This window comes from Hipposideros armiger, unplaced genomic scaffold (genome assembly GCF_001890085.2).
Source record: "Hipposideros armiger isolate ML-2016 unplaced genomic scaffold, ASM189008v1 scaffold_29, whole genome shotgun sequence".
In the NCBI taxonomy this organism is placed as follows: domain Eukaryota; kingdom Metazoa; phylum Chordata; class Mammalia; order Chiroptera; family Hipposideridae; genus Hipposideros; species Hipposideros armiger.
In genome coordinates this window covers 1,551,512-1,579,266 of record NW_017731379.1, presented here as the reverse complement: position 1 = coordinate 1,579,266, position 27,755 = coordinate 1,551,512, and the positions used below count along the sequence as shown (strand labels likewise).

At 50.1% G+C, this 27,755-nt stretch overlaps 1 protein-coding gene across 10 annotated transcripts in view; it reads right to left on the bottom strand.

The window, feature by feature from the left end:
- The window catches only part of MSI2 (musashi RNA binding protein 2), a 400,159-nt gene that overhangs the window by 38,200 nt on the left and 334,204 nt on the right, over positions 1–27,755 (bottom strand). For 9 of the 10 annotated variants that reach the window (XM_019636623.1, XM_019636622.1, XM_019636616.1 and 6 more), the window contains exons 8-9: positions 23,688–23,802; positions 14,554–14,628 (exon numbers count right to left, since the gene is read on the bottom strand). In XM_019636623.1, the coding sequence (XP_019492168.1) occupies positions 14,554–14,628; positions 23,688–23,802 (190 nt within the window). Of the gene's footprint in view, positions 1–9,090; positions 10,561–14,553; positions 14,629–23,687; positions 23,803–27,755 lie in introns of those variants that run through there. The other variant, XM_019636627.1, reaches the window with a different exon arrangement.

The window sequence follows — 27,755 nt, the reverse complement described above, 5'->3', positions numbered from 1 at the left end:
TGCCGGGCCAGGAGTCCAAGCAAGTGTGTTTGCCCTTCCGACTCGGAGGTGTTCAGGGAGCAAAACAGAGTGCCCACTAACACCATGCCCCGAGGACCAGGGCAGGCTGAGGCTGGCCCCCACCCCCCACGTGGCACTGATCTGCTCTTGGTGACTGACTCTGCTGCTGGGCAATGGGCCTCGCTCTCAAGCCTGGCCTGGCTGCAGCTCAGAGCGTGGAGTGCAGGGCTGGGAAGGAGAGCAGGAGGTGCTCAGAGCAGCACCCCCTTGGAGAGTGAGCACTTTGACCCACCTGCCGCTACTCCCAGCCCACAGCCCACATTCGCTGGCAATTCCTCTTCTGGGAGACATCGCTTTCCAGCTGGGCTGCACACCGGATTCCCCTGAGGAGCTCGAAAAATACTGAGCCTTAACTCCAAAGATTCTGAAATACGCCATCTGGGGTGCAGCTTGGACAATGGAAACTTTCAAAGCTCCCCAGAGGAAGCCAAATTGCAGCCGAAACTTTTCGAGAACACAGCTTTAGGTACTGCTTGCTCAGGTCCTGGGGCTTTGCCGGGAGGCGGGAAGCAGGACGCTCTCTCTGGGGACTCTGGCCCAGCGGGCAGGCATCCTTCTCCCTGGGCCTGACTACCTCACAACAGACCTGGAGCCCACAGTACCCACTCACCTAGCACTTCTGCAGGGAACTGCCTACCTCCAGACGCTTCCTCAGCCCCACCCACGCCCTCTCAATAAATATTTACTGAGCACCTACCTCCCCCATGCCAGACACTGTTCTAAGCACTGGGATCGCAGTAGTGAACTAAACACAGTCTCTGCCCTCGTGGAGCCGATAGTCACTACTAGCCCATGATAGGTAAGAGGGCTCCATCTGTGGGACCAGGCTGCACACAAACCAACTTCTTGGAAAGGAGAGAAAATTGGCTAATGATAAGCGGGGCCCTAGGCTGCAGGGGAGCGATGGCTCACTCTCACTCTGCCAGGGAGAAGGGGCAATCTTCCTCGGACCCACCTAGCTGGGAGCCAGACCCCTGACCATGTCCGCTGCAGGGTCTTCTCACAGCTGAGCTAAGATATAGGTGTGACTACTCCAAACCCTGCTTGAAGGTGGAGGCAGCAAACAGATCAGTCCTCTGGGATGGTGGAACCTAGGGAGTGGCCATTCTAACTAAATTTTTTCTTCAAGGTCAAGGAAGCAAAGGGAAAAGAATAGAGTGTTCCCATGGCTATGATCTTGACCTAGTCCTCAGAGCTCTCAGCACTGCAATTCAATTCTGTTAAAAAAAAAAAGACTAAGCCAGGCCCTGGCACACGTGACCAAGACACAGGTCCCACAACAAACTTTTTAGTCACTACCCACTGAGTTGGGGGTATGGACTCTAGAGTTCTAGCTTCACTCAGCTGTGGCCTGACCATGCAGGGCCTGAAGGACAAGGCGCGTTTCCTCCGCATTGCTGGCTGGAGAGCCAGCATCACGAATGGCTGACACATTACCAGGGCTCCAGCGCTGGCGTGTGGCCCGAGGACACTGTCCATCATCACTCTCTCTCCCCAGCAAGACCTCAAGGGCGAGAATGGCCAAAGGGAGTTTATTCCAAAGTTAGCTCTTGCTGCTCTGTGCTGGCAGTCTGTGGCCTTGGATGACCCAGGGACAGCTGCGTGCTCACAGGACAAACATCTGCCGGTCTCTCTGAGATGAAGACCAAGACCTTCAAAGCGAAGGGATTCTAGACGGTAGGTAGTTCCTAAGAGGACATCAGCAAACCATTCTGAGACTTTCTCCTTCCATACTGTGCTGCCTCTCCTCCCCGTCTCCTCATAGAAGCTACAATTTCTGCTTTTGAAATACCCTCCTGCCCACCACCAATGGGTGTCAGGACAAAGCACTGGTCTGACCATTGGTCCTTCTGCAGCTCACTGTTCAGATGGCTTTTTACTTCTCCCTGTTTCCAAAATTTCATGTGCGGAATTGCCAGAAAAAGAGCCAACATTTCACTTCTTTCCCCACAGGGTCTCATGCTGAGCCATTTAAATCTAAATGGTACAACTCTGGAAAGCAGGGTTCCAAATACCAGCCCTAGGGTGCCCGCCTCTGTGGGCCAGGACAGGAACCCCTCAAGTCTCAAGCACTCCCAGACTTTTTGCTGAAAGACCCCAGGTTCCCACCTTAGTCTCATCACTAGCTCGGCGAGGCAACTAACATCTGTGATCTCAAGTTCCTTCCCTGTAACAGGCAGGCTCTGCCACTTTTTTGTCTCCTGAGATAGGATGTTTCAGGTGTTGAGGGACAGACCACAGCTGTACTGCACATCGCTGCTGGACCTGGGATGATCCGGAAGTCTTTGGAAGGAGAGCAGGCAGCCGGGGAGGACCTGTGAAGGCTCAGGGCGGCCACTAGTTACCAACCAGCATAGAAATACGTAAAACTTGTAACAGCCAGTACGTCACACCATTGTATACCAGCCCCAGATGACAGGGTGAATCTTCTCTGTGCCTCTGTTTCCTCACCTATAAAGAGCTTGGCCTAGATAATAAGAAAATAAATCATGATGCTGATGATAGTCATAGGAGCTACCACTGGAGCATTTTCCACAGCCAAGGAGCTGGCCAGCGTCATCTCAATGAGCTGTCGCTACGACTCTACAAAGACATCACTCGTCCCATGTAACGGATAGAGAACTCTAGGTCCAGAGAGGTTAAAGGGAACCGTACACGACGGGGTTAAAGCAAGGGGATAAAATCCCATCTTCCATGCTCATTAGCTGTGTCACCCAAAACAAGTCACGTAAGTTGCCTGTTGGCCTCATTTTGCTCCTCTGTAAACGTGGTTAATGGTACCTGCTTTTAGGGCTGCTGTGAAATTCAGTGAGAGGACGGTGCTGGCTGCTCAGCACAGTTATCTGGCACTCGGTAATCGCTCAGTAAGTGGAATGATAACTTCTATTTCTATTTTTATTATTATTGCTCAAGGTAATAACAGTAGCGGAGCTGAGAACTCCCTTTGGTGCCTTCCTATTCTAAAATCCTATTAATTTACATGACATTTCACATCCAAAGGGCTTTCATAGATAGCATTTATAATTCGCTTGTGAGTGATAAGGATACGTTTTATCTGCAGTGCAAGATCTGAATCTTGTGGGGTAATGTGATGGCAGGAGGCAGGAGGCTCCCAGGGGCTCAGGGAGGGCCTGGCTGGGGTGGCCATGGCCCTGTGACGTGGTGACCACAGGTGCGAACATGGATCCTGGTGCTCTGGTGCTTGTGCTCAGCAGCGGGACTGGTGACGTCCGCTGCCCTCTTGCCCAGATGTGCTGCCCTCAGGCTCGTCTAGCTCTTCCCAGCTCCTCTAGGAAGGGCCTGGCCAGAACTGCTCTGGTCCTTCCATCTAAGCGGGACCCTGTGTGCTCCTCTGTCCCTGACAAGCACCCTGTAAAGGCAGGGGTGTGTCTCTCTGGGTTATCACCATGTTCCCAACACCTGGGGCAGGACCTGTGACACAGCAGGTGTTTCATAACTAGGTGCTTACTGCATTAAGGATGGGTGGGTGGAAGAGGGTGGATGGATGCAAGGGGGTGAGGGGAGAAGGTGCCTCTTCCTGTCCCTGGCAGGTGAGTCCTAGCGCGTTCACGGCTAGTACCAGAGGTTAGATGGAGGAAGCCAGGAAGGGCCCTAACCAGGTACCACTCACGAACAGAGCTGCAGGGCTGGCCCCAGAGGCGCTTCTGAAAAATCAGGGGTGCTCTAGGGCCAGCTGAACACCTGCTCAGGCTCACAGCGGGGACTTTGCTGGGAGCAAAGCAGGCTGTGCTCTTTTCTCTCTCTGTGAGTCACTGCATCTGGGTGAGGCTCTCCACCTCAAAGGAGAGAGACTTACAGCCCACTGGGTCCGCTCGGTGGTATCCACAAAGGTGAGGACAGGGACCAGCCTCCTTCGGCATGGTGGGGTCAGCACTCTTGGTCCAGAGTGTCTGCCTGGGATCCCCTGGGTCTGAGAAGAAGTAACATTGGTTCCCCAGTGCTAAAGTCTGTTGCCTAGCTGTCCCAACCTAGGTAATGGGACAGCATCTGCCCAGGTGGGGGCCACAGGATCAACAGGACCAGAATGCAAGGGACAGAAGACCTAAAATGCTTTCGTACCTTTCTGTCTGCCGGTCCCTTGACATGGAATACCCTTCCCTCATCGTCTGCCTGGCGAACTTCTATGTGTACTTCAAAACCCAGTTCAGATGTCGCCCCTTCCTGAAAGCTTTCCGGACAGCGTCAGTGACTCTTCCCCCATGCTCACTCTGCACACCAGTCAGACCACACAGGGACATATCTGGCCACATGTGGGATGCCCCTGCAGGCTCTAACCTCCTTGCTCGCTTGCTCAGCAACCCCGTGCCCAGAAGACCCAGTCTGGAGCAGGTCCTGACAACCATTCCAGCTGCACAGAGAATGTGCTCTCATCCCCACTTCCTGCCCCCCATCCCCAGGGGGGATGGAGAGGGAGCAGAGGCAGTCATCCCGTTGGGTGGGAGGAGCAGAGAGTGGGGGGCCACACCTCTGCCTTTTGGTCTGTCCTTAGCTGTCCTGGAGGGCATGAGCTGCCCATCTCTCAGGCCTGAGCAATTTATGTTTTTATTGTCTTGTTTTTTAAGCTGTGACCTTTCACTGGCTTTTGCTGATGGAAATGAAAACTGAACGACTCCTGCTGGCAGATGTACTGGGGACTTTGTGAGCCTGGTGGTACAGGCACTTAGAAGGCATGAGGGGAGTGAGATGGCAGTGCTGGGAGAGCCCGGATCTGGTGGGCTGACCATGCTTAGCCCTCGGAGGATGAGTGCGAAGCCACGTCCACAGTCTAACTCACTGCTGCCCTACTGGAGCTGGCTGGGGCCTCTGATTCTGCATGGGTCTCCCTCCCTGGACAAAACATTGCCCTTTTCCAAAGCACTGGATCCTCCCTGGTCCCAGGGACCCTCTCAACAACCTGTAAAGAAGGGGGACAGGACAAGGATCAATAGCCCCATTTGACAGAGGGGGAAACTGAGGCCCAGAGGTGGCCTTACTCTGCCAGCAAGCTCAGTTCTTCTGGGGGTAAGAACTCAGCCTTTGACTCCCCGCCTGAGAACACAGTGCTCTGGGCTTTAGTGCGGGAAGCCGAGCGCGCGTTTAGTCACATTTCCGTTTATTTATGCAGAGGAGCTTTAAGAGGCACAGAAAACTGATCGAAAGTGAAACCTGCAATTCCCGTCAATTCAGATTGCTCCAATTCATTTCCGCAAACATTTATTAAGTGCCTATTAGGCACCGCACTCTGCTTCCATCTGGGAATAGCGTCAGCTCCTGATTTTCCACATGGGGGAGGGGAGAGCAGTGGCACTGCCCACCCACAGCCCTAACAATCCTCACACCGGATTCGGGGGTATGCTGCTGAATTTTGCTTTTCCATCTTTGAAGTAGCAGGTACACCTTCCTGACTAAGCTTGCCTTTAATATTGAAACGAGAGGAGAAGCCCCAAGTACACAGAGTCAGGTGCCCTAGGAGTGGGTGGGCCATAGGAGCTAGCTTGTGATGTTAAAGTCTGGCTGCGGGTCCAGTCTGTGAAAGGGTAATCCCTAGAGACGAAGCGCTGGGCCGCAGGGATGCGCAGATTGAGGGCTGCCAATGAAGCAGATGTGTGGTGCTGCTGTGTCAGGAGGGGCTTCCCGCTACACGGGGGCATTTCTGTTTAGAGCGCTGGGACATCGAGTCGTGGGCGCCCATGTGCGTGGGTCTGTGGCTATGTCAATGTGCCAGAGAAGCCAACCATCCTGTTTTGGCGTTTCAAGATTAATTTGCCTACTAGCGGGGAGCCAGCCACTGCTCACTGGGCATTCCTTTCTGGAACCTATCCAAAAGCCACGAGCCAGGAGCGCTACCATATTGGGGGCTCCCCATGAAGGGATTTCTGGGGCAGAGGGGTGTGGAAAGAGCCCCTTACAAAATTAAACAGAAGGAAGGAGTCCTGGCATTTAAATTTATACCCAAGGAAGAGGTCATCCTAAGCCACTGGTTCGACGATTGCACCGAAGTGGCCCTGGAGTCCCCTTCCCTGACAAGGCTGTAGAGGCTGGACAGCAAGTTTCCTTTCCCTCCGAGAACTTGGCCAGAGAAAGCAGAACTCGGGAGAGACCAAGGACTATGAGGGTCTCTGCTACTTGGGTGCGCTAGAGGAGCGAGTGGGCAGAAGGGCCCTGGAGTCGTTCCCTGCAGTGGCACAGGTTACCAACCCAGGCAGGGGCCTAGGCCTCTGGTGTGGCAGCTGTCAGCATGTCTGAATCCTATAAAACATCATACGCCGGACAGAACTGACAGGCTAGGCAAGAGCTGGCTCAAGGCCAAGGCTGTTTTCCACAGTCATCCCGGTAAGGCAAACCCCTTCCTCTCCAAAGAACTCAGGCTCTCTTCACTCTGCTTTCCACACACAAGCTACAACGCCGCCCCCCCCCCCCCCCAGATAAGTCAGACCAAGCCCTTTGTCTCTGCTCAAAGACCAGACCACTGGATGAAAGGGAAGCTTACCTGACAGCAGCCCCTACTGACAAGAAACTACAGGGCTTCTCCGGCAGAGGGAACCGGATAGCCCTGAGCTATGTACGGCCCCTCTGCTCAGACCACGTGCCCTTCCTCCATGTGAAACAGATGGCCATCCTTAAGATTGACCAAAAATCACCCGGCACCCACGTACTACCATTAGACTGGAATACAGAAGACAAACTATGAGGTGAGTGGGCGCAAGTCCCTGATCCAGCAACTGTGCAGGCATCGCTAATCAATCACTGTCCTCCTGCTAAGCTGGGACTTGGCTTCAAAATCATGCTTAAGCCAGTGCTCCAGGAAGCCAGGACCCATCAGTCAACATGTGCCCCTGCAATGGAACTGGTCCTCTATCACTAAGGAGGAAGGACCAAAAACTGGCATTTCCAGAACCAGAGTCCAAGGTCTCTTGGCCTAAGAACGACACCCCGCTGACCTGCTATTCACAGGGCCTGAGACCGACACCCCGCTGACCCGTTATTCACACGCGAACACTGTGCCCGGAAGGAGGTGTGCGCAGTGAGCTGTGGGACAGAGCCGGGCCTCTCCTGGCTGCCTCAAGTGCCCACATCTGAGGACACCTCAGTAGCTAAGACTTTGGCCCAGAAACTTTTTGGCGGTTGGAGTCGTATTAACCCTGCATTACCCAGTAGAGGTCACCAGCCAGCTGGAGGCAGGGGGTGAGGAATGGAGCCAAGAGAGGGTGAGGCGGTGAGGAGAGGAGGTGGGGGTACAGAAAGAAGGGAACATTCTTCTGAACTCACCCTTGTCATTTCTTCACTGGCCCCCCTACCTTTCCAAATCCCTTGTGACTCACTTTGGAACTCTGACCACATTACTTTTCTTTTTAAAATCCTCTAAGGGCTTTCATATGCTTTGGGGATCAGATCTGAATTTTTTTTTTCCTGAATCTGACTTACAAGGCCCACCCCAACTCAGCCCAGCCTCCCTCTCTAGCCTAGTCACCCCTCCCCCACCCTAGATGCTGCCACACTGAACTGCTCATAATCCTGGGACCTGCAATGCTTCCTTTTTCGGGGTTGTGGTAGGGATTGCGAAGTGTCCCCTAGTATCTATTTTTAGCTGGGCACATGGTTACCTGGAATAAAGATATTTCTGAGGTTCCCTTGCAGCTAAAACTGGCCAGGTGACCAAGATCTGACCAATGGGATCTAAGCAGAATGTCACACAGGACTTCTAAGAAGTGTTATTAAAGGGAAGAGATGCACTCTTCTGGGATGAGTATGTAATGGCTGAAGCTTGAGCAGCCTCATTAGATTATGAGGTGGAGTCTTATGTTCAAGATGATAGAACAAGGAGATAGGAGAAACCCAGATCCCTAATACCGTGGAGACACATCCAGGCTTCTTTTACATGACAGAGAGAAACAAACTCTTATTTTGTTTAGGCCATTATTATTTTGTGTTTTCTTTCTTTCTTTCTTTCTTAAAGCTTCCTGGTTCAAGGTCTAAGTGTGCCATTTTCTGCCCTTCTTCACTCAGCTACGTAATTCGATTAAACTTTGTAAGACCCAGTTCTGGTGTCACCTTCTCCAGGGGACCATTTCTGACTGCCCCCCAGGTTGGACAAGCAGCCTGCCTCTGTCGCTTCATAGCAGAGACAGAGTTCCTATCTCTAGCTAAGCACCTGTCCTGTGATGCTCAATGGGTCTGATCACTGGTTCTCTCTCCCTCGGCTGGACTAGGACCATCTTGAAGGAGCGAGTCTCATTCACGTCCAGATATCTGGCACCTAATCCACAGCCTGATGACCAGTAAATGGAGAGGGAAGGAGAAAAGAGGATGGGTGGGGCGTGAGGGATCCTCTATCATTTTTCTCACTGATGAGCAGATCCACCAGCAGGCAGCTCCACTGGGATGACGAGGAAGAGAAAAGCACGCTGGAGGCTGACATGATAGGAACCTCAGTAACCACAATTTCTAACATTTTCAGTTGTAGAGTATTTACCAATCTATTGTGCAACGCACATTCACCTATATGTAGTATCCTATTTCATTTTAACCACCTAACTAACTAGGCACTGTTATTATCCCCAGGGCTTAGATAGCTAAGCCACCTGCTCAAGGTCACATGGCTACTATGTGGTCAAGGAGGACCTGGAAACAAGGATTTCTAGCTTCATGTCTGGCACTACAGGTGTCTCCTCCAACCTGTACTGTTCAGGGGAGTCAGGCAAGCAAGGCACGTGCAAATCACATGTAGGCCCATGTGCACAGTATGTGTGTGAGCTCACATACACCTGGTGCACAGGTGTGAAGGGCTCCAGACATTCCAGGGGCGTTCTCACTCAAGGACAGGGGCGATGGCAGAGGAAGGGGCATGGGGAAACTGCATGCAGGTGATCTGTCACTCTGCTCAAGGACGGAACCACCTCAATCCAGTGCAGGGGACATGAGAAAGCAGGGGTGGGGGCTGGGGACAGGCAGCAGCCAGGGGGAGTTCACATGCTTTCAGAAACTGCACTAGGCTGTCACGGGGACCAGTTATTCAACGCATTCACCTCCCCTGGAGCGAGAACAGGACACTGTCAAGGCTAAGAGACGGCAGCACACAGCATGTCCGTGGTAAACAATTTATTTTTCTACCTCAGTTGCTTACAGGGGGGAAAATAAAACGTCATTAGGGAGAAGCACAGATGAGCTATTTACAGAGATGAATAAAATTCACAATGGCTAAAATGTTTGTCAGGCAAGCATACTAGGACAAGTTCATCAAAGCAAAGCAATCCATAGAACAAAATAAAGGGGGGGGGGAGCCATACAGATTAAGAAAAAAAAAATAGCACTCATGAAGAAGCCTGTGGGAAAAGAAAACTAACCAATTATTACATCAAGCGTGTTTAATGAAATGAGCAAAACTGCACAGGTTGGGTCTCAAGGACACTAACATTCAAACGTGGATTTCCTCACATCAAATGCACCCAGTGGAAGCACACGGGTTACTTCTCACAAACTATGAACATGAACCAAGGGACCAACTGAGTTGGAGGGAGCGTTTTCAAATGGGCAGTGCAGGGGGTCAGGTTCATGGGAAAAGAAAGCCCTTCTGGGGTTAACCATCAGGGGTGCTCACCTGATCAGGAGGGACCCTCTGAGTTCTGTCCCCGCCTACCCCAGTGGGCCATGAGGCCCTTGAAGCCAGCAGGGACAGCAAGGCCAGCACAGGCAGAAAGGTGAGGGTGGGGGGGTCCTGGGGAAGGAGGGGCCCAGCGTGGACCAGTACCCACGGTGCCTGAGATGTGGCAGTGCCCAGGTGACTCCACTGTCCCTTCTGGAAGACAGATGTGCTTATTATTATGACAATAGCCATTGAGGGACTGGCCCCAAAAGACAAAGATAACCAGACCACGTTGATAGTTTTTCTTCCAGATTAAGTTTTTCACATTGGTATTTATAGAAGTGTGTGTGTGTGTGTGTGTGTGTGTGTGTGTGTGTGTTCACTTTTAGTACCGCCCACCACAGGACATAGGTGCTCCAAGTCACATATCCCCAACCCTGTGGGCCACCAGCACTTCAAAGCTCATCCCATGAAATGCCCAATTAGCCTATTTGGTCAGTATTTAAAATAATTTGATGCCTTCTACCTGGATCCCCGTGAGGAGACGCTACCAAGTTTGTGAGAAGTTTCCCTTTGGTCCTGCTACATTCTGAGGGAGATGGTGTGGGGGGGGAGGTGGGGAGGATGTTCACAATGTGTACAAGAGACAAAATGGAAAGGGACTGGAGAATAAAATTATTTAAAAAAAAACTGAGTGAAGCAATGAGGACATGAGTCTTTTCCAGGAATTAAAAATGAGCAAAAGAACATTCATTCAAACAGGCAGTTAGGACAGGTTCAATGGGCACTGACAGCAGCTGGGGTGGCCCCGGACGGAACTGTATCCTCTCTCTAGTAATGGTAGCAAACCCCAATTTGTTATGCCTCTCTTAAGAGCTAGTTGATAAAAATTATGTCTTGTGAAATCGGCAAATAGTCTGCAAAGTGAAATAAGAACAGAAATTAACAGATTAAACTGAGAATCCAGAGGGGGGAAAGAGAGGAAACAGGAGCGAACAATGATCAGGCTCATCATAATTTGAGCCCACATACTGAGCTGTGGGGCTTGGGTGGGGTGACAGCGCAGGCGGGGGACATCTGGGCCTGAGAAGAAGAGGTCATTTCCACAGTGGTTGGTCATCACCACTCTACCTGCCTAGAAAAGAACGACTCCCCACTCGAAACATTATCCAAAGGCGTCTAGCCCTCTTTATTGGAGCACCCCACTTATTTTCTTTGAACCTCAAGGTGGGCAGAGGCAGGCATGAACACCTACTCTGTGACCCAGGACAGTCACACAGGTAAAATGGGGTTCCACGGAGAGGGACGCTACACAGCCAAGCAGGTAAGATGGGTATTCATAGAAAGAGCCAATTCGGACCCTTGGTAAAGGTCAGACTGTACCTTCCTGAAAGGGCTACGTGGTTACGTGAATGAAAACACACAGGATAAAGAACCTTAGCCACTCTGTGGGGCCCAGGTGTCGTTTGTTTCTCTCAGCTAAATATCTTGAATTGCCCCAGTAAGATGGGAATCAGAGAAAGGCTGGGAGGGGTGCAGGGTCCTCACACATCACAGGAGGCACTGGAGGTGGGAAGCAGGTAAAGTGCGCACACAGTGAGGACGTGGAAAAGAAAGACCACCAAGGAAAAAACGTCCGACAGTTTGGTGGTGCCGATGTCTGACTCACAGGATCCCTCGGCATGGGGAGGGGTCAACAGAGTCAGCCTGATGGGGGAGGGGAGAAGGCAGCGAGTTGGGGTACCCCTCCTCTGGGTGGCCACTCTGCACCCCAGCCCTCTGGGCCAGCTCTCCTAGGAACGTTCTTTACTGGCACGAGGCAAGAGACAGATATCAGAACACTGCAAAGCCTCCCTCCCCAGGGACCCTGCCCTGCAGCAGAGGCTCTTGGAGGGGTCAAGTTTGGTTCTCAAGGGGCCACCACGTCACAAGCTCTTGTTTGGAAAACCACAGGGCCTACCTAGGCGTTGTGGTCTAGGACCCCAGGCTGCTTGGGGAGGCGTCTGGAACAGACAGACGGAGCCACCACACTACAAGCAGCAGCTCCTTCACGGGGTGGGGTCAGGAGAGGACGGACTCGGAAACCAGCCTGGCTCCTCCTGGAGGGGCGTGGGTGGCTAGGTCCAGCCACTGGGCCACCCCATCCTGGCCCAGGACCATTCCACACCGTGACCCTCCCTAAGAGCAGGCAGCTTCACTCTTGTGGCCACCGATGGCCACCGGTGAGGACAAACAAGAGGTGCCCAGAGTGAGTGGGAAAGATGGGGACATGGACAGTTAAACGGCTGAGCGAGGACAGCGCAGCCAAGTCCCATGGGTCAGGGAAGCTCTGTCTAGAGATCTGAATGCCTGATTTCTGTCCCATTCAAACCCAGATGATTGTGTTAAGCTGGCGGGCCTGGTGACAACGATAAATGGATGGGCTCTGGGCACAGTCACTCCAAGCCCATTCCATGCCCCTGCTTCACTCCCAAAGCCTTGGCTTATGGTGAAGGGATGAGCACCGGGGGCGGGGGGAGGGGGGGCTCATCCCACTCTATGCAGTCTTGGTTGGTCGCTCTTTCATCCGTCTGTTTTAGGGCAGACCCAAGGATGGGTCTCAGGACTCTGCCCCTGAGGCAGAGTTCTAACGGACACTTCCTGGGCTCGTTCATGGGGCTCCAACAGCAGACTCTCAGATAATAGAGGCTTTAACATAGGCTTCCCTTTGTCACCCCCAAATTATCCCACAGTAGGATCCCCCAACTCTGCCCTTCTGGGGTTAGTGCCACACCAAGGGGGGGCAATGGCAACCGAATTGTGAAGGGAGGTGGGCTGTGCCAAGCACAGGATGTGTGAGTCTGTGTGTATTCTTTTCTCCTGGAGAGGAAGCCAGGGGAGGGATGGAGAGCGAAGGCTTCCCTGAAACTGCCACCAGCTTCCGGGTTGAGCAGGAAGGGAAAGGAGTGGAGAACAGGGACGGCAGCACACCAGGTTTCCCCAGGAGGGCAGTACCCGTGTGCATGTTATGTGTGTGGATTGTAAACTCCCACCATAATACACATCTTCCCTCATGATCTGCAATGGCACATCCATCAGAATTTTCTGCGGTCAGAATGCTCTGTGTGCTGAGCTATGGTAGCCACCAGCCACATGAGGCTACTGAGTAACTGAAGGGAGGCTAGTGTGACTGAGGAAATGAAATTTTTGTTTTACTTAATTGTAATTAGGAGCTACATGTGGGTAGTGTGATCGTACTGGACAGATGGATGCTAGAGAGATTGGGGAGGGTGGCATGTGAGGCCCAGACCACCTGGGCTCAAATCCTGTCCCTGCCCCTTTAATAGGGTTCTCTACCTCTCGGGGCCTTGGCGTCTCCATCTGTAACCAGTGAAAATCTAATGGAGGAGCAGACGGTGTGAACTCAGGGCTGTGCCTGGCCTAGTGCTGGCAGCCCTGGTTGTGGTGCCAGTTGTCCTGCTCTGAGAGGCCCATGGCCACCACAGCAGCCATCTGCTGTAGAGAAGCAGTGGGGGGGACTTCCTTAGGGCAGGCAAGGATGCTTGCTGAGGGCCCTACTCTGGTGGGGAAACTGCCCAGCACTAGGGGAAGGGGACACTCTCAAGGGGGAGTCCCCCCCAACACTCATACTCCTCCATCTGGAACTTCTGCTACTGTACCTGCCTCTCACCCCTACAATCAGAAAGGTGCACAGACCTCAGTGACCATTCTGCCCAAACCCCTCATTTATAGAAGACAGAAGTAAGGTCCAGAGACAGAGAGTGACCCGCCCATGGCCATGGGCGGCCAGGACGAGAGCTGAGGGGCTCTGCTGCTGGGCGAGGGATGTGTCTCCCACAGGGCATGGCTCTAGGTGTCCCAGATGCCTCCTGCCCTGCCCCCTCCTCCACCCCAAAGCTCAGTCTGAGGCAAACACCAAGCCAAGCCCCACACGTACCCCTCCCACTGTCCTCCTTGCAGGCTTCACTACACTGTCCTCTCAGGGCCACATCTTTGTTCCCTCTGCTTCCTACTGCATCTCAGGCCTGAGTTCCTAGCCTCTGGTCTAGGCGGGATGACCAATCAGGAGTGAAACTCCGCCTGAACCCCACCTCCCTACAGAGCCCCCCCTACCCCCCGCCGAGCCCAAGAATATAAAACTCCACTCCTAACGCCTTCTCTAGAAACCCCAGCTGTCCTTTGCACAGACACCCCCAAGCACCCCAATATATTCTCATCTATACTCCAGGTCTAGGAAAGGCTTGCTGACCTCCTCAGGGGAAAAGCCAAGTCCCATACAATATCACTTCCTTTAGGACCCTCCCCCCCCGCCCCCCAATCCCTACAAGATCATGCCTATCGTGCTGTGCATCTTGGCTAGGGGGGTCCCAGGCCTCCCAGCTCCATGGGAGCTGCAGCAGCCTGGGTATGTCACTGTACGCTCTGCCTCGAGTCTCTGACCCCCACACAGAGGGGAGGGAGACCCTCATCACCCCCACCCGAGACAGACAGCAAATCTAATCTCCAGCAGCACACCCAACACACACCAGAGGGCACAGAAGCATCAGGATGGGAGTCAGCAGGCAGGAGGCGAGAGGAAACCCTGGGCCAAGACCTCAGTCCCCAGTGAGAGACCCTCTAACAGGCTTCAGAAAAAGGAGGGCGGACGAAGGGAGGACGTCTGCCTCAATTCTTCCCCTTTCCCCCAAAAGCTGCCGCTCTCAAACATCCAGAGCCCGTGAAACACTTCTGTTCATCACAGACTAAGCTGTAGCTTGACTCCGGGGTTCAGTGGATGTGAAATTTAGCACCTAGAGGTCATTTCTTGAACGGATATATGCATGCATTGTATTCTCTTCAGGGGTTCCTCCTCCCTCCAAATGCAAACCACCTCCCATGTTTCCAGAGGTCCGGGAGACAAAGACACTCACCTGGGAACTGATAGCCATAGCTAGGAGCAAATCCTGGGTAGCCGCGGCCGTAGGTTGCCACAAAGTTGGGGTAGCCTTGAACACAGAGAAAGAACACAGTCCTGTTAGTACGGCTGCCTCAGGTCTGTGGGGGCAGCCTCAGGGAATGGGGGGTGGGGGAGAGGAGGAGAAACAGCCTGAATCATTTTTCTCCACAAAATGATCTGTTTCCCGAGAGGGTCTTTACCCGGGCCTGTGTCACTGCTGTCCACCTGCTGGTAATTAGCCCGTATTTGGGCAGAGAGACCCCCAAAGCCCACACACTTTTTGACCTGCACTGTAAATGCCAGGTATGAACACCAAACACAGAGCCGGTGGCTGGCTCTGACATTTGGAGAGCTTACCCTGAATGTACTTTACCTTAAAGCTATTGACAGTGGGAGATTAAAGTCCTCCTCCCAAGCAGTGGTCAACAGCACCCAACAACCGACAGAACATGAGGACTCAGGGGTCATAGTGTAGTGGTGAAGCTCAGGGTTGACACTGTGCCTCTGGAAAAGCACTGGGCCCCGTGAGCCATGCATGGCCCAGGAGAGGCGGGGTCCCAGGGACCCACGTCCAAGCATGGACACTCCACAGAGTACCAGGATCTCCCCAAGGCCCTCAGGGAACAATGGGGGGCTGGCGGTGTTAAAACATGCTCCCCAAACCACGGCCCAAACCCAGAGGCCTCGCACCACGTGTTCCGATGGGCACTTCGCAGCAAGCACATTTTCCACACACCTATCTCAGCAGGTAACCTAGAGGGTGACAGGTTTAACTGGGGGTGCTTGTAGAAACTGCTGCAGGGCTGGGCATGGGGTGCAGAGGAAAGCTCTGGTGCTAGTGTTGCCATCTCCAATCCGTTAGGAAATTGCCAGTGAGATAGAGGTCACTTCAGCACCAACCCTTCATCATGCCCGCTCAGGATACTCTACTCTCCAGGTCCCTGCTTCGTGATTCAGGCTACAAACAAGGTGGGTGTTGCCTCCTTGGACTGAAATTCCACCGGCCATTGGAGACCCATGGCTCTCCCCGTTCCCACCCTGCCAGGCTCATGTGATCGCCCCTCCACTCAATGTATAGGATTCTCAGTATAATCATGCTCTTCAAATGCCAACCGGCAACCCTACCACCTATCCTGCCACCTCCACCAGCCTGATTTTTGCTTTGACCTCTGAGGTGATTGTCTATGATTGTTTTTTGGCTGCCCAGCACTGGACGCCCCTTCTCTGTGAGTCTTGGAGAGAGGCCTGCCTCCCATCATAGAAGCAGAAAAGACCTTCCTCCTGCTCTCTGAGCTAGACAGGCCGGGAACCTGGGCTTGGCCAATGCGAGCCTTCCCAGGACCACACGTGGGGCCAGAGAGGCAGAGGACGAGGGAACTGTTCAGAATTTATTCTAGCATCAGCAGCCGAGTCCAGCATCCAGTGGTGGCAACAGTGGCTCCTGACCAGGTCACTCCTGGGTTCCTTGGTTATGGCTGTGGCTCTGACCACCCAGCTTGCAGTCCCTACCTGTTCTCTAGCCCTCTTGGCAATTCTGTGTGCTGCCCAAGCCCGTCCAGTAATCTCCTTGGCTGTTGCTAGCAGCCAGAGTTGTTTCTGCTGCTTGACACCAAAATGCTGGTAAAGCAGCTTTGATGGGTGGGTTTAGGACAGTCGCCACACCCTCCAGCCATGCAGGCAACAGCAACAGCTTTCCATGTGAGTCTGTGCAGCTCTGAACAGCCCCTTAAACGTCCCTGAACACAGGCTCTGGGGCCTCCCTGTCCACCTCCTCAGTGGACTCTCAACGTGTTACACAAGCATTTTCTGACCCTGCAGGGCGGTCCTAAAGGATCACTCGCTAAATTCCATCTTGTGTGCACTCTGGCACCATGTGTCAGAGTTCGCTGGTCTTCCTGCTGCCTGTTCATAGGGCTTTTATGTCTCAGACGTGCAGAGATGGGACCCATCCTTCCTCACTTCTCTGTGCTTGCTGATGCTGTAGCTTCTGCCTTGACCAGTGGATCTGTCATTAGTCACAGCACAGAAGCTCTCTGGACAAAATGTCAGGTGACCTGGGTTCCAGCCCTACCTCTGGCCCAAGACCATGCACATGGTGGGTCTTCCCTTTTCTCTGGGGGCTTGAGTCTTACCCTCTGTAGAAAGCTCTGCAGGTCCCTTGCAGCACTGACGGGCCCCGATTCTCAACTGACACCAGCTGTGGCTCCTTTCCCTTGCTTCATCGGAGCCTTTCCAAATTTGCAGTCACAACTCACTGGCCAATTGACCTATTTCTCCCTCAAAAAGGTCTTGCTACCTGCTCCTTCCCCATGTGTTTATTTCCCAGCATTGGGTGTCTCATTGGCAGAAGGCTGCCCAGATGAGACGGGATGACCTGGCAGCTTTGCACCAACTTCTGAGGGGCAGGACCCAAGTGAGATGCAGAGCTCTGGCACCAGATGGGGAAAGAAGAGGAACAGAGGGACAGAGATGAGGGACAGAGCCCAAGACTCGGATGCCTTAAACGGACACACACACGGGCTCCTTCCTTGGTATTTATTTCATGGCTGGCCAGCTCAATTCTCCTCCCAATTAATCACCTGCTATCAAATCAAATCTTTCAGCACTAGATTTCTTATACCATTATTTCAACAATATTGATAAACGAATTATATGCAAGCAGCCAAATCACTGCTGCCTGGGGCCTTTCCTGATGAAAAATGACTCCTTTGCTTTTAACTTCAGTGCTGGGGGGTCTTAAATATTTTAGTGTTAATCTGACAGCAAAAGTGTGGGCCCATGTGTCACCTTCAAGACTCCCCTCAGGGTGGCTGGGGGTGGAATGCCTAGTCCCTCCCTGACTCAGTCCACCAGTAGGAAGATTCCATTATAATCTGCTTTCTTCCTGGCCTACTTGAAAGTCTTCAACAAGGAGGAAGAAAAAGCATTGTCAAGTTCACCCCAATCTGGGGCCGTACCCCAGTCTTCTCGGAGACATCAATATTGTCTCCTACACAACAAAGGTGAGAATGTGGCATCTGCCAGAGAGGGGGAGCTTATCTCCACCGCCCCCCCCCCATTGCCAAACATCCTCTGGGTCAGGCAGATGAAATCATAAATTTATAATACAACATTACTTCAATTTTCCTCTTCATTTACTGCTGTGCAGCCCAGCTCTGCTCGAATGGCTCCCAGCCCCAGCCACACAAGGGAAATTGGCTGGCTGCATATCAATAGCACATTACAGCGGACCCATGCAGACGCCCCATCAAACCACATCACGGTGAGATGACCCAGCCACCACTTCCATTAGCAGCCGGGCCCCTCCTGCACTGGCTACTGCACAATTTATTTGCTCCAGTACTCTGGACGCCTGATCAATCCCACAGTAATTATCTCTTGTCACTAAAGAAAAAAAAACTAAGCCTTCTGCCTGGATGGCCACCTTTCTTACAGATCGGCTTTCTATTGTGGGAAAAAAAAATTCGGAAATCAAGAGAATCTGAATTTGACAGCTCACTGGAGGGTCCCTTTTAGGGGATGCTGGCAGAATTCTCAGAATGGTGGTTCTAGATCTTTGCTCCAACCCTAGGAGATGTTTGCATTCTAGATGGGCACATGATTCATCCTCTCCCAGGCTGGTAGTCAGCTACCCAGAGTCATGGAAAACTGCTCCCACCAGGCCCCCAACTTGAAAGAGACAAGAGACAAGGGAACTGTGAGAGTGTGACGCATCTGCTGCGGGGTGTGGTGTGCACAGCACTGCCTGGGGCACCACACTGGGTCCATGAGGTCTGCACACAAACACAACACCAAGTGCCAAGAGTCCTTCCCAGGCAAAAAGGCTACCAAGATGCCCAGCTCCAGAATCATCCAGAGTCACAGACCTGTGCTGTCCAACTTAGATTTAAAATAAATTATATAAAAACGAAAACTTCCATTCCTCAGATGCACAAGCCACATTTTAAATGATCAACAGCCACCCACATGTAGCTAATGGCTACCATCTTGAACAGGACCGTCCCACCATCATGGAAAGTTCTAATGGACCACGCTGCTCTAGAAGGAAAATGAAAGGCTGAATTTTGAGTTTCCTCTGTTTACCAGGAAACAGCTGAACCAAGGGAGACCTCATGGGGAATGACTGCAACAGATATTAAGGACAAGACAAATCCCAGTTGAAATTACAAATGAGTTCAGATATGCCAGTCCATCATCTTTTGGTCTGTAAGTGAATGCCAGCACATTACAGCTCATTTCTTCTCGATGATGATTTTTTTGGGCTTTCATTTCAGAGGGGCTTAATATCAGGGAATCCTGGGTCAGGATTTCACAGGGCCTTCCCAGTACGAGCATGGATAAGAATGTCTCTCTGGCTTTCTTCAGTTGGTCAAGTGTCTCTCCATTTCTGGGCCTGCAGGGTGAAGCTTTTCAAGGCCTCAGCAATGATGTATTTCTCTGCCACTGGTATCCAACCTGTTAAAAAGCGTGTGCCCAGCAAGGTCAAGGGAGTGAAAGGAAGTAGAATTATATGGCTGAGAAGGCCAAGAGGAATCAAACATATCAACCATAATCATGTTTGCTTTTATTAAGTCCACTTTCATTAAGATAAACTAAAGAGATTCTAGTGCATTGAGCTGGATAACGGAGGGTACCTCTTGGCTGCTGCAAGGCAGTGGAATAGAGTTTGAGGGCTGCAAAACGACCTTTTCTAAGGGTCTCAGTTGATTTTGGTTTTGTCCAGCTCAAAGGCAGGGAAACCTGACCCCTCCTCTTCTCTCCTCCGTTTTTTTATAAGGAATTCCCATTGGGCCGATTATTCTACGATTCTGTCAAAGGCTGTGAAAGCTAAAACCAAAACAGCTGTAGGTTCCCCCCAAGGACGTCTGTAGTCCCATCAAGAGAGATCGAGAAAGAATAACTATAGGCTCATCAGCCTCCCTTTGATGAGACCTCCCCACGTATGGAACAATCTTAAAGGATATTTAAAAATTAGTTCCACAGTTTCCAGGTCATTTACAGACCAGTGTGTCTGTGGTTTCCCTAGAACGTCAGCTCCCTGAGATCTGTGGCTTCACTCTCTGCTGCGTTCTCAGCGTCGAGAAAAGCGCCTGGCAGTTAGCAGGCACTCAATAAATATTGGTTGAATGAAAGGATTTAAAAACGTTCATGCTTTATCATCTCACTTTTAAAAAGCCCTAGAAGTGCTTTTTCTGCTCTTTCAACAAAAAAAGTTTAAATCACTGAGATTTCATCTTATTCCTTTCATTAATGAATTCTTTTTTTTTTTTAAATGTTTTCTCTGGGTGAGCCCAGTTCATCCAATTGTTGTTGGTGGCGATGGTAATGATTCTAGGACATATGCAGGCACAGTGCACAGGGAGGGGTGACCCCCTTGACTAATGGGGACATGTCAGGCCATCCTACCAAAGGATTAGACTCCTACTGATGCCACCACTTTAGAGGGAAGGAACACGGGCTTTAATCATAGCATAGTCGATGGCACTGTCCTCGCCCAGAATCCAGAGGCCCAGGTTGCAAGCTGTGCCAATGGGTGAAATGGAGGGCAGCCCTGGGCGTTTCCAGCAGGGTCATGAGAGCTGTGTTGGTGGAGACTCCGACCTGGCTAGGGAGGCAACAGGCCAACCCGACTGTGAGGCTGTGAGTTTGCTCCTTGGGTCCTGTGCCTGATTCATCCCTTCTGCCCAGACCTCGGGCTGAGCTGGTTCCTGGCTGGGGGTATATTTGGGGACCTCTTAGGAGGCCCTGTCTCAGCAAGTGTCTGGATGGTCTCACCATAGGGACTGAGGGATTCAGGAGGGCTGGGCGCTGCTGCAGCCTGAAGTGTAACACGGACCTCTGTTGGCAGGTAGAAGATAATCCAGCTCCTTGACTGGGGGTCCGAACCGAGAAGGAGGCTGCCAAGTACCACAGCACAAGTCACACCTGAGGGTCTGGCTATGTTCTCAGCCGAGGGCAGGAAGGGACTCCAACTGGAAGAGTATTGGGCACCTACTCAAGTGGGAATTTGCCAGGGCTCCCCAGTACCTTATTAAGGAGAGCGCGCAGCTTGAATACCTACTACTGTACTTCATTGATCCGAAGACACACGTTTTCCCCCCCACATTTTAACATCTCTTGAAAGTGGGATCTATCTCACCATCGATGTGGTAAGAAAGCCTGAGTGCAGTTTAGCAGCATATATATATTTTTTCATTCTGAATGGTACATGAAGGTACGTTTTACCAGCCATGCAGCTTGGGTTTGATGAAATACAGCACTGGCCGGGTATGACATGGTTTCATTTATCCTCAACTCCATGAAGTGAGGGTCCCCATATCCCGATCTATGGGTAACTGAAGGACAGGGAAGCCGCCACTTGCCCCAAGTCACACAGCTGACAGGGTGAGGAGTTCAGGTATGATTCTGAAGTCCTGAGCTCTTTCAGGTCCACAGAGCCCCCCTGGGGCCCAGCCGATGCCATCAATTCCACCCAAAGGGCTCTCTGCTTGGCTGGGGGAGGGGGAGCATGTCTGTGACCTGGGGGGTCTGGGAGTCCCGCCTAGTGGCAGTCTCAACCAGAGCTATGTGGGCAAAACCTTAAGCTACGGGTGTGTGTGTGTGTGTGTGTGTGTGTGTGTGTGTGTGTGTGTGTGAGATCGGGGTGGGCTGCGGAAGGTTTTAACTCAAGAACTAAAAGACTCTTAACCATGAAGACATTTTAAACTAACAATTACTTCTTTACTGCGGCTTGAGGAAGTCATAACTTGAGACATGAGAGGAAGGGGAATGAGTTGGGGCAGATGAGTGAGCACCTGGCATTCATAACATATCCATCCCTCAGCGAGCAGGAAACCATCGGACAGCATCTAAAGGAACACAGAAAGCGTTCGGGTCTGCCCACCACCACCACGGTCAAGCCCAGCTCCTTCTCACACGTGCCTGCTCCACCTACTCAGGCCAGTCAGCTCCTGGGGTGTCACACCAGGATCCTTGAGTTCCAAGGCTGTTTCTTCTGTCTGGATGGCCCTTGCTTTACTCATTCTTCTCATTGCAGCTGAAATGTCACCTCCACAGGGAGGTGTTCCCTGATTCCTCAGGTGAGTTTCCGTTCCTCACTGTACGCTCTTAAAGCACCCCACAGCTCTATTATGATGAATTAGGTATCTGTGTGACCACAAGCTCCACGAGGGTGGGGACCACATCTGCCTTGTTAAGTACTGTCTCCCAGTGCTCACCCAGGTGCTGGGTGCACAGTAGGTGTGCAAAGACCCAGGGCATTCAACAAGGTCCTCCTGCCTTGGCTCCCGTTATGAAACCACTGGGTGCGCTGTGTTCAGGGACTGAACTTGGGTGTCTGAGCCCTCGCTGGACACGGCTGCTTCACAATTGCTCTTTGACAAGAGTGAACCGGCTTCCCTCTATACCTCTGCTTCTCCCTGAAGAAAACCCAGTTCATTCTCCCTGCAGGTAAAGCGCATCAAGTTAGACTAAAAAAGGTGGGGGCACTTCCTAAAGATAGAGGTCCTCAAAAGTCTCCTATTTGATGCCCTAAGGCCTTTATATGAGACTCCAATAGCCAGCAGGTGGTAACAATCTCAAACTCTTTAAGTTTTGATTAAAAAAAAAACCCACTATTAATCCACTCAGTTTTTTTTTTTTTTGGCTTATGACATAGGGTAAGGACCAAATAAAATGTGTTTTTCCAAGCAACAGCCCAACAAATCTCAGAGTCAACCAGGAAATAATTCTCACTGATTTCTAAAAATAATCTTATAATAATTACACTCTTACATAGAAATCTATTTAGTTCAGGCTCTTTAACTTATTGTATGAATAGATGCATTCCTATATACCACACTATTTTAATTACTGTAGTTTTGTGCTATGTTCTGGTACTCGGCAAACTAGTCTTTTGTCACATCTCCTTTTAAAGCATCTTCTGATTTATTCTTATGTGTTTCCTCTTCCAGATAAGTTTTAGAATAACTTCCCCGATTTTTAAAGAATTACAATAGGATTTTTCTTTGACATTGTTAAAACCTAAAACATTAATTTGAGAGGAGTTAACCTCTCAGTCATTTTTTATATTCTCAAGGCATCTCTCACCATTTTAAGTTCCCCAAATAACTTTACCTGCCCTTGTTATTTCCTCAAAAAAACAGAGACAATGCTTTTCAATAATTTTATAAAACCAAGGAAAGTTTTATAAATTTAAAACTAAGACAGAATAACTTACACAGCAGCAAATCTGAAAATACATCAAGAGCTTATCAAACAATATAGAGGAGGGACTCTTAGCCAAACCAAATGAAAACCCATTAAAACTAGACAGATCATGTACCTGAATGGAATTTTACCATTAACTACCATTTATCCCATTTAATTAGTATTTTCCCGACACACAATAACTTGCACTCAAATACTGTTCTCTCGCCTTGAAATTTCTAATTATTGTTGCGACCCACACCATTACGCTTCTCCACTGCTTTCTCCATCTTTCATGCCATTTAAGCAGCAAGATTTTCAATTATCTACGCAGGACGGACAGAGATACCTTTAAGGAAGGGGCATAATATGCAACTCAATTTCTCTAAAAGCCAGGAGAGATCATTTTTCGTCAGGACAAACACACTTTGTCTTTCATCATCTTTTTTTTTCTCTTTTTCTTTTTTTTTCTTTTTGCAAATAAAGAGTAAAACAGGCTATTTAAAACATCCATTTAAATGCAAATTTTGATATCCCAGGAGAAAAATGTTAATCATTTAAATAGACAGGATTATCGCCCACCCTCACCACTTCCCCTCCTTTCCCAAGTTTTAGAAAATGGAGCCTCGGCTCACACAAGTTAAGCCAGTCAGGAGTCCTTAGGTCTTTATCCATCCATCCATCCATCCATCCATCCATCCATCCATCCATCCATCCATCCATCTCTTTATCTCTGCTCATTTAATAGTCACAACTCATGCAAGGAGGTTTATCATTCTCATCTACAGATGAGGAAACTGAGGCTCAGACAGGTAAAGCAGCTTGCCGAGCTGGAAAGGAAACTTAGTTGGGTGTACAGGCCTCCAAAGCCCCCAGTCCATGGTGACTCTGCTGGGTCCCCAGTGTCCCACCCAGACTCACCCAGCATCCCCATGCCAAGCATGAACGCGTCCATGGTGTAAGGCAGTCCCCGGGCCCGGCCTCTCGTCCCAGGTGGGAACATGACTTCTTTCGGCTGAGCTTTCTTACATTCTACCTGTTAAACAGAAAGGCGAACAAATGAGATGCAAATGAATTCCACGTAAATGTCAAATGCAGAACTGATCTGGTTATGAGCTAGGTTATTTTTAGCCTTGCTCCTTACTCACTGTAAAAATAGCCGTGCTGAGTAAATGGCCTGCAAAATAAATATTTAAGAAAACACACCACTTGTGCAAATCCTGCTTTGGAAAAACCTACAAAGGATGAAATTGGGTTTGGAAGGGTGGCAAGGACATAAGCTTAAGATACACACACACGTGGGTTGGGAGCTCAGATTGAAATTTGTACGGAAGGTGTGAGAGGTAAGGAGGCAGACAATGGCTGTTTGATGTGTCTGTGAATAATAACAATGGCAATAGTAACAATCCCTCCTGATTGGTTGGCCCTTGACATGTTTACAAATTCCCCTCAGGTTTCTTCAGGTCAGTGACTTTTCACGTTGCGCCATCTGATTCTACCTCTTATTAAATAGACGGGCCAGTTAGTTTTAGCTCCATTTCAGATATTCGAGAAAAACCGAACATCGGAAGGCTTGCATAACGTGCTGTAAACCATATCCTAGCAGGAACAGGCCTGAAAGCCAGATTTTTAAAATTTCTAGGTCAGCGATGCCACCATCTCCATAAAACCTGCCTGGCCCACTCCTGAGGGAAGTAATGAGATGAAACACCGATTCTGTTCACCTGGATTACCACCAGTATCTCATTCTGCAGCCACGCCTTCAAGTGGTTGCTAGTCTTTTCTTTCTGTTTCTCTTCTGCCTCCAAAATTTCTTAATTGTGCACCGCTTATACACCCAGGAGTCACTTATTTAACAACATATATTTATACATATATGTGTGTATGGTATGTATATGTGTGTATGTATATATATATGTATATGTATGTGTATGTATGTGTGTGTGTATATATGATATGATATATATGATATATACTGCAAAGTCCAGGAAATAAGTACAGTGAGTTCCTACACTGTTTCCACTAATGTTCCTTTGTCTCCCCCTTGCTCAGCGTTTACTTGTTTTTAGTTTACAGATAAACTTAACAAGCATTGTTAGCCGGTAATCAATCCCATTGCTGATGAAAATGGGATGTCACAGGCTGAGGCAGGGGTGCTTATAGCAGCAAAAGTAACAGCATGACAGCCTGATAGTGATGGGGGAAACAGAAGAATCAGGTATCTTATTTAAAAAGCAGTTGGGGGCCATATGGTATAGGAGCCAAAACCCCATGTAGCTCAACAGCTGCTGAGGGTATCACTATCACACAGAAAATTGCCATTGTTTATAGCCGGTCTGAGATATGAAGAAAAAGTTAAATTGTGTGCAGTATGCTTTAAAGGGGACCTACGTGGGTTGTTCATTTTGGAGATACTCTCATCCCAAATACTTCAATTAAAAAATATTTTAGTGCTTAAGGCTGGGGGGAAACTTTAATTACCTCAAATATTAACTCCTCTTTCTTCAAAGACACCAGATAATAGGTATTAATCTTGTTCTTGAAAGAACAATAACCACATATGCTTTTAAAAAAAATGGACAAAATGGTTCAACATCCATGACTGATATGCTTAATACAAAGAGTTTTTGTAGATTAAAAGGAAGAAGATGAGCATCCCCAAAGGAGAAATGGGTAAAGGACACGAATGGGCAATTCACAAATGGCTAATGAAGGAGCCCACATCCCAAAACAAGACATATCTTTCCCCCATCAGACTGGCCATGATGAAAGGATTATTTGATGTTGAGTCCCTGAGAGTATGAGCAATAGGGGTGAAAAACTGGCACATACTTTTCTGGAGGGCAACCTGAAAAAAAAAAAAACCATACATACATGCACACATCCTTTGGCCTAATAAATCCTACTTGTAGGAATTTATCCTGCAAGGACATATGGATGAGACATGGATGAGGATATTCACCACATGCATTGAAAAAAAATTTTTTTTTAAGGAAATGGTCTAACTGTCCAAGAACAGGGAGTTGCTTAGGCTGAGTTGGGTTCATTCATTCTGCTGACTGAAAGCTACACAGCTAATGAAAAAGCATGCTGATAGTGACATGCATTGGTATTGGGAAACCGCCGGTCCCCGGCAAACCAGGATATGGTCATCCTAACTGCAAGCAGGGGAAAAAGCAAATTACAGTGACTTTGTGGAAAATAAACAAGGGTATATATCATAGGGGGAAAAATATATAAAAAAGACATAGTAAGTGAAGTTGTCTTAGAGTGACTCCGTTCTTTAATTTCCATTGTGCATTTTGTTATCGTTGTTTATTTCCCAAGTTTTCTGCTTTGAATACTACTGTTGCAAGTAGCGGGAAAAGGTGATTAAAAAGAAAGAAATTCATCAGAATTGAGTCTTTTAGATTTGTCCCCTAAGCATAGGGGTGACAATTTGCTCCTGGGTTCCAGATTCCAGTCTGCGGACTCAGAAGCAGGCCGAGAAACCTCATTTCCAAGAGCCTGCCCGAGCCTGGGAAGATGGGTGTGCTATGCAGAGGTAGACAGATAATTACCTAACGTTAACACCAGGAGCCAGAATAATACCGCTAACCAGCTCACTTCTTAATAGCCCTATCGGTGACAATCTATTGCATTGTCTTATGAAAACCTGCTGCCTGTTCCTAGGCAACCTGATCAACGAAAATTTCAGGTTTATACAATTTTCATTTAGGGAACATAAAGGTTAACTGACTGTAATGGGAACATTTTAAACAAACCCACCTACTCTTCCTGTCACTGAGCAGGGCTGGCAGCCCCGTTTAATTCTGCTGTCTTTGCTGGTGCTGTTTTGGGCAGCGCTGACTGTGTGGGTTCTATCAAATAGCACTTTGTCAACTGTGAGTGCTCCCTAAGGCCAGGGGCCGTGTCATGCACAGTCTCTAGGGGACCCTGGCGCAGCCTGGGCACTTGAGTGACAGAGAGAGGCAGCAGTGGCATCAGGGAGCCTGGCCTGGCCTGCGCTGATGGCTTCTGGAAAGATTTCTCAGGACCAGGCGGCCTGCCCACCTAGCCTCCCACTCCTCGGGTGATGTCATATGAAGAAGAAAACACACACAAGGGGCATGAGGCACCGCTGTTATCTGCCTGTATCCCGAGTCCTTGCAGTGGGTCAGGGCTGGCTGAGGATGAGACTACATCTTTCACCCACTGGACTGGAGGAAAACATGCCTTCTCTACCAGACTGCGCGTTCTCAGGGCAGGGATCCGGGTCAGCCCCTACCTTCCCTGGTCCCTCAGTGAAGTTCCGTACAGAGCATGGGCTGATTCACGTGCTTGTTATGGTCAAGGAGATCCAGTCTACTTAATTCAATGGTGCGCAGGAACTCAATGTGCCTGGCAAGTGCTAGGCTGTGGAGGGGTGCAAAGATAAAGCAGGCAGGCAGGCTTCCGTCTCGGGAGCCCTCATTCTATGGAAAAGAACAGGTTCTCGTTCTCCTAACATTAACATAGGCAAGTAAACACGCGTCAACCTGCCCCCTGTCACTTCTGGGCCTGTCAGCCTGTGGAGCCTCTTGACTTAGACCACGTTTGGACCATCCTCCTCCAAACCCTGCTGTCCTCCCTCTGGGCCCTGTGCAAACCACTGAACTTGGCATGAACAAACCGAGTGACAGAACCCAAACAGGAAAAACACAGTCTATCACCACAGCCGATGTCACATGCTTAGGTCATACAGCCACACACTATGTCCCAGTTATCTGCTGCTGTGCAACACACTACCCCCAAACTTAGTGGCTTTGAGCAACAATTTATCATTCTTTCTCATGGTTTTGTGAGTTGACTGGGCTCAGCAGGGCTCTTGCTTGCGGTCTCTCATGTATTTGCGATCAGATGGTGGCTGGGGCTGGAGCCAGAGACAGCCTGGACTCGGCTGGAGGTCCAAGATGGCTTCTTCACTCACACAGGAGGCTGTTGATGCTGGTTGGGCTGGGACTGTCGGGG